The 7500-nt window shown below is 39.7% G+C and overlaps 1 protein-coding gene across 2 annotated transcripts in view; it reads right to left on the bottom strand.

Moving 5' to 3' along the window:
- The window catches only part of LOC138959697 (tumor necrosis factor receptor superfamily member 16-like), a 63160-nt gene that overhangs the window by 2503 nt on the left and 53157 nt on the right, over positions 1–7500 (bottom strand). Inside the window, exons 4-5 of one of the 2 annotated variants that reach the window (XM_070331290.1) lie at positions 6369–6488; positions 1–937 (exon numbers count right to left, since the gene is read on the bottom strand). The exon at positions 1–937 is cut by the window's left edge and continues 2503 nt beyond it. In XM_070331290.1, coding sequence (XP_070187391.1) covers positions 708–937; positions 6369–6488 — 350 coding nt within the window. In that variant the 3' untranslated portion in view covers positions 1–707. Of the gene's footprint in view, positions 938–6368; positions 6492–7500 lie in introns of both variants that reach the window. The other variant, XM_070331289.1, reaches the window with a different exon arrangement.

Genomic DNA, 7500 nt, shown 5'->3' with positions numbered 1-7500 from the left:
ACATGTGTACAGCCTGTTGTGCCAATATCTGGCTGTGATCGATTACGCGCCTGTTAGAATTTCCTAATCGTCACTCTAATGTTCACATTTCCGATGAAGTCAAGGTCAGCGTCACTAGCATTTCTAATCGGCTAACGTCACATTGTTGGATCACTCGTACAAAGTTCTGTCTTCACTTACATAGTAGGTGACCATAAACACCTGCTTATCCAAACAACCTTCACATCCAAAGCTAGTATGAGAAGAGTATGAGGCTGTACATAAGGAAGTGGTCCTGTAGGCATCAAAAAGGATCATCTGATGACATCATGGTATCATGACGACATAACAACTTCAATGCTTGCAGCGACATCTTACTCAGTTTATTCTATTGTTTCCCCCAGTCTTGAATCACCACATCAAACAGTCGTTTTGTATGTATACACACCATCAACTCGTGATGTCATCAGTCACCAAAAAGGAGTGTTCACTGTTCACAAAACGTCACTCAATGATGCACTCTGGAGATTTTTCAGCTGTGTATCATACGAGTTGCGGTACGGTGTGGTACATGTAGTAGGCAAGGGATAGCTGTGCAACTGTTTCGCACACTCCGCTTAAGTTGTGCAAGAGACACCATCAATTGTTTGTGACGTCATCAGTCAGCACAACACAACAAAGCGTCACCAAAAACATGTCCGCTGGGACGATGATTTGTCAGCTGTGTGCTATACGACATGTTGCGGCAGGGTAGACGTCAGGGGCTGCAGCTGTTCCGCGCACTCGGCTTGCAAGAACTTGACCACATCATGGCGGCCTGTGTTGCGCAGTGCACGCAGGAAAGCGGCGACAGTGGCGCCCTCCAGGCGACTCCAATCGTGCAGCACGTGGCGGTAGGGGGCGCAAGGGTCACGGCCGTTCCGCGGCTCCCAGCTGGTGATTTTACCACTGTTGTAACCTGGGAGAAAAACACGAAGATGCAGGTCGGTATCAGCATTGGTCTAAGAAAGAAATGTTGGTTATGTGTTTTTTTTAACATTTAGTCAAGTTATGACTAAATGTTTTAACATGGACGGGGAATCGAGACGAGAGTCGTGGTGTATGTGTGTGTGTGTGTGCTTGCGTGTGTGTGTGTGTGTGTGTAGAGCGATTCAGACTAAACTACTGGACCGATCTTTATGAAATTTGACATGAGAGTTCCTGGGTATGAAATCCCCGAACGTTTTTTTCAGTTTTTTGATAAATGTCTTTGATGACGTCATATCCGGCTTTTCGTGAAAGTTGAGGCGGCACTGTCACGCCCTCATTTTTCAACCAAATTGGTTGAAATTTTGGTCAAGTACTCTTCGACGAAGCCCGGGGTTCGGTATTGCATTTCAGCTTGGTGGCTTAAAAATTAATTAATGACTTTGGTCATTAAAAATCTGAAAATTGTAAAAAAAAATAAAAATTTATAAAACGATCCAAATTTACGTTTATCTTATTCTCCATCATTTGCTGATTCCAAAAACATATAAATATGTTATATTCGGATTAAAAACAAGCTCTGAAAATTAAATATATAAAAATTATTATCAAAAATTTTTTTTCGAAATCAATTTAAAAACACTTTCATCTTATTCCTTGTCGGTTCCTGATTCCAAAAATATATAGATATGATATGTTTGGATTAAAAACACGCTCAGAAAGTTAAAACGAAGAGAGGTACAGAAAAGCGTGCTATGCAGCATAGCGTAACCACTACCCCGCTCTTCTTGTCAATTCCACGTGCACTGCCTTTGCCACAGGCGGTGGAGTGACGATGCTACGAGTATACGGTCTTGCTGCGTTGCGTTGCGTTCAGTTTCATTCTGTGAGTTCGACAGCTACTTGACTAAATATTGTATTTTCGCCTTACGCGACTTGTTTTTTTACATTTAGTCAAGTTATGACTAAATGTTTTAACATGGACGGGGAATCGAGACGAGAGTCGTGGTGTGTGTGTGTGTGTGTGTGTGTGTGTGTGTGTGTGTTTGTGTGTGTGTGGGTGTGTGTGTCTGTGTGTGTGTGTGTGTGTGTGTGGGTGTGTGTGGGTGTGTGTGTGTGTGTGTGTATATGTGTAGAGCGTTCCCGAGGAAACTACTAGACTGATTATTATGAAACTTCACATGAGATATCCTGGGTATAATATCCTTAGACCATTTTTTCTGTTTTACGATAATTGTATTTGATGACGTCCTATCCGGCTTTTTGTGAAAGTTGAGGCAGCACTGTCACGCCCTCATTTTTACATTTAGTCAAGTTTTGACTAAATGTTTTAACATAGAGGGGGGAATCCAGACGAGGGTCGTGGTGTATGTGTGTCTGTCTGTGTGTGTGTGTGTGTAGAGCGATTCAGACTAAACTACTGGAGCGATCTTTATGAAATTTGACATGAGAGTTCCTGGGTATGATATCCTCAGAATATGTTTTCATTTTTTTGATAAATGTCTTTGATGACGTCATATCCGGCTTTTCGTGAAAGTTGAGGCGGCACTGTCATGCTCTCATTGTTCAACCAAATTGGTTGAAATTTTGGTCAAGTAATCTCCGACGAAGCCCGGACTTCGGTATTGCATTTCAGCTTGGTGGCTTAAAAATTAATTAGTGACTTTGGTCATTAAAAATCTGAAAATTGTAAAAAAAATATTTTTTTTATAAAACGATCCCAATTTACGTTCATCTTATTCTCCATCATTTTCTGATTCCAAAAACATATAAATATGTTATATTTGGATTAAAAACAAGCTCTGAAAATTAAAAATATAAAAATGATGATCAAAATTAAATTTTCAAAATCAATTTAAAAACACTTTCATCTTATTCCTTGTCGGTTCCTGATTCCAAAAACATATAGATATGATATGTTTGGATTGAAAACACGCTCACAAAGTTAAAACGAAGAGAGGTACAGAAAAGCGTGCTCTCCTTCTCAGCGCAACTACTACCCCGCTCTTCTTGTCAATTTCATTGCCTTTGCCATGAGCGGTGGACTGACGATGCTACGAGTATATACGGTCTTGCTGCGTTGCATTGCGTTCAGTTTCATTCTGTGAGTTCGACAGCTACTTGACTAAATGTTGTATTTTCGCCTTACGCGACTTGTTTTAACTAAATTGATTGAAATTTTAGTTAAGCTATCTTCGACAAAGCCGGACTTTGGTATTGCATTTCAGCTTGGAGGTTTAAAAAATAATTAATGAGTTTGGTCATTAAAACTCTGAAAATTGTAATGAAAATAGTTTTTGTTAAAAACGATCAAAAAATAATTTCATCTTATTGAAAATTATGATTTAAATTAAATTAACGAAATCGATTTAACAACTATTTCATCTTATTTCTTGTCGGTTCCCGATTCCAAAAGCATTTAGATATGATATGTTTGGATTAAAAACAAGCTCAGAAAGTTAAACAGAACAGAGTGCTATCCTGCTCAGCGCAACAACTCCCGCACTAGTCTGGCTTGTCAGTTTCACTACCTTTTCCACGAGCGGTGGACTGACGATGCTACGAATATACGATCTTGGTGAAGAAATGCAGGGCGTTCAGTTTCAGTTTCATTCTTTGAGTTCGACGTCGACAGCTTGACTAAATGTTGTAGTTTCGCCTTTTGCGACTTGTTTTCCTATCCGGCCGAGGACCGATGCAAGTTTGTGGGAAAGAAAAGAAAGTAAGCGCTATGAATATACGGACAACAACAGCCGGTAAATGAGAGTTATAAGAGAATACAGAGCGTTGACATGAGGAAAACAAAAATCCATACCACTATGTCAGCATATTTGGTTGTAGTATTTATTTTGATCATTTTATGAAAGCACTGTCGAACGTCAGTCTAAATAATTACGATTCATTAAACCTGCACACTAAACTTAAGTGTTCCATTTTTGGACACACTTTCTGTAACCAGTATTGAACACTTTGTGAACAGTAAACAAAGTTTACCATGTGTGCTATTTTTGCAAGAAGAACTATGTACTAATTAGTCACTAAGTTTACAAATTTTAAAGAAAGTTCGTTTAAACATGGAACACTTCTGTTTAGAGTGTGCATTTATCGTTTACCACTATTATTTATTTCCTGCAAAGATGATCACGTGCAATTTCCAGCGACACGGACTTGATAGGTTGATGAGCGTGCTCCAGGAAATTAACTATGGTTGGTGGACTTCAAACAAGTTTTCACTACGTAAATTAATTAGCATTAGTGATATGCAGATTTTCTGTTTATCAACGGTCAACGGCAACACATGATATCGCTTTGATGAACATGGATGAAAATACACTTCTCCGCAATACGACGCTCTCTCTATCTATCTCTCTCTCTCGCTCTCTGTCTCTGTCTCTCTCTCTCTCTCTCTCTCTCTCTCTCTCTCTCTCTCTCTTTCTCTCTTACACACACACACACACACACACACACACATACCCACACAAACACACACACACACACACACACACACACACACACACACATACATACACACACGCACGCACGCACGCTATCCCCTCGGGTTATGCTGAACATTCGAGTTTTAATCTAGCGACATTCATCTACAAATCCCGCCCGCTCTCTTTCACCTGATTTTACACCTGTCAGGTAGAGCATGTAGGATTAGCTTTGATGTTAGGATGTGGTTCTTATTTATCAGTATGATTAGTGTTATGTTTCACCACACGCGCCAAGCAGTTACTAATTTTTCTTAATCACTTCCTAACCCCAAGGCAACTATACCAGCTATCATTACTGATAGGGTTATGGCCGGGAAGTCTCTGCAGACGGTTTGTAAACTGAAACTGTTTGTAACATACATGTAGTGCATAGTAGGCTTACAAGTGCCGTATTTTTCTTTCTTGTAAGTTACAGAATGCTTCTGAGTCCGCGTCTGCTACCTTCTTTTTCTCTTTCTTTTCTTTTTGCTACCGCCTCCCCTCCTCTCTCTCCCGTAAGAAAAAACAAGTCGCGTAAAGGCGAAAATACAACATTTAGTCAAGCTGTCGAACTCACAGAATGAAACTGAACGCAATGCAATTTTTCAGCAAGACCGTATACTCGTAGCATCGTCAGTCCACCGCTCGTGACAAAGGCAGTGAAATTGACAAGAAGAGCGGGGTAGTAGTTGCGCTGAGAAGGATAGCACGCTTTTCTGTACCTCTCTTCGTTTTAACTTTCTGAGCGTGTTTTTAATCCAAGCATATCATATCTATATGTTTTTGGAATCAAGAACCGACAAGGAATAAGATGAAAGTGTTTTTAAATCGATTTCGGAAATTTGATTTTGATAATAATTTTTATGTTTAATTTTCAGACTTTGTTTTTATTCCGAATATAACATATTTATATGTTTTTGGAATCAGAAAATGATGAAGAATAAGATGAACGTAAATTTGGATCGTTTTATAAAAAAAATAATTTTAATTACAATTTTCAGATTTTTAATGACCAAAGTCATTAATTAATTTTTAAGCCACCAAGCTGAAATGCAATACCAAACCCCGGCCTTCGTCGAAGATTGCTTGGCCAAAATTTCAATCAATTTGATTGAAAAATGAGGGTGTGACAGTGCCGCCTCAACTTTTCAAAAAAGCCGGATATGACGTCATCAAAGACATTTATCGAAACAATGAAAAAAACGTCCGGGGATGTCATACCCAGGATCTAGGAACTCTCATGTCAAATTTCATAAAGATCGGTCCAGTAGTTTACTCTCAATCGCTCTACACACACACACACACACACACACACACACACACACACAGACACACAAATAGATTATGTGAAAATAATAGTAATAATAATAATATAATAATATAATATAATAATAGGGAAAATAGATTATGTGAAACATGTGGAGTAATAGAAGATGAAATACATTTTCTAGATAACTGCATAGAAAACAACCAATTACGAAATTCTTTCATGAGTGAAATTAATCTACCCATATATTCATATGATGTACCAAGCCAACTTTTGCAAGTAGACAAAGTACAAACTAAATTGGGAGAATTTGTATATAATTGCTTCCAAAAAAAAGAAAAAATGTAATCATTTGGTTATTTATCTTCCCGTGTCTTATAAACACTACGTTTCATGACAATAAAGTTTATTCGTATATATTCGTATTCGTATTCGTATTCACACACACACACACACACACATACACACACACACACACACACACACACACACATACACCACACCCTCGTCTCGATTCCCCCCTCTACGTTAAAACATTTAGTCAAAACTTGACTAAATGTAAAAAGAGGCACCAAAGATGGGTTGAAGCAACCTGCGCGCAACTGAGGTAAACAAAAACAAAAAAAGGATTTACTTGAATAAAATCTAGTTTAACACTTTTGCACATGCACATGTATTACCTAGTTCCCTGGCCAGAGCCTTCCAGTCAGCTGGGCCCCTGCTGCCGGCCAGTAGTGTCCGCTCCAGCTCCTTCCTCTTGCCCTGCGGCACGTCACGCAGTCGTGTGCTGCCCGTTATCACTGCTGCAACAAATAACGCTTACTAATTTCTAAGGTTTTGCACACACACACACACACACACACACACACACACACACACACACACACACACACACACACACACACACACACACACACACACACACACACACACACACACACACACACACACAAAATAGACTGCCAACGTTCGAAAATTGAGAAGAAACAAAACTTGACTAAATGTAAAAAGCAAGCTAAGAATGTTATAGGAGCGTTTAATTGTGACAAAACGAAACGTTACGGTCACAAAAAACAATCCCTGAGTTTTCGGTATATAAAGACTTCTCGAAGTCTTCGTGAAGTCAACTTTGGGCTAAATGAAGGACCACCTTAAACGCCACTGGAACTCAGTGTCCACCTTGACGTCATCCTGCAGCTTCCTTCCACTGACCAGTGCCACTGTGATCGGTGTTAACCTCAGTTTCGGGGGCGCAACTCTCACACGGCCCAAGAAACTTCCCCGACGGAGTTATTTCCCACCATCGTCTAGTTGGAGAGGTGCTCTGAGCTGTAATAGTTTGCGGACACCTTACCTTATCGTCTGCTCAGGTGATCATCGCTGTGATACGCAGAACCTGATTGTCACGGCTAATTTAAGCTCCCCCTTCCTGTATGTAATGATTATTATGCTGACGCCGGCGTGAGAGTCCCTAAAATGGTGCACTATGCTTTGGTTAGTGATTCTGAAAATGTATTAGCCAGAGAGAAAACTTTACCAGCCAAACCATCACTTTGTTTCAGCAACTTTACTCGCATTTGGCGCGTAGATGAACATTTCTACTCGGCAGTTACATATTTCTACTCGCCATGGCGAGTAAAATACTCGCCACTTTCAGGGATGTGACGGTTCTTTCTTTCTTTATTTGGTGTTTAACGTCGTTTTCAACGGATGTGACGGTGGTAATCTTGATGTATAATGTTTCATAACCAAGGACATCTGTTTTGAGCTGCAGATCGACAAATTATGTCAATTGCTACAGTCAGATGAAGC

The sequence above is a fragment of the Littorina saxatilis genome, linkage group LG2 (genome assembly GCF_037325665.1).
Source record: "Littorina saxatilis isolate snail1 linkage group LG2, US_GU_Lsax_2.0, whole genome shotgun sequence".
NCBI classification, from domain to species: Eukaryota; Metazoa; Mollusca; class Gastropoda; order Littorinimorpha; family Littorinidae; genus Littorina; species Littorina saxatilis.
Note: the sequence above shows the minus strand (reverse complement) of the source record. Positions and strands in the feature narration are given on the sequence as shown.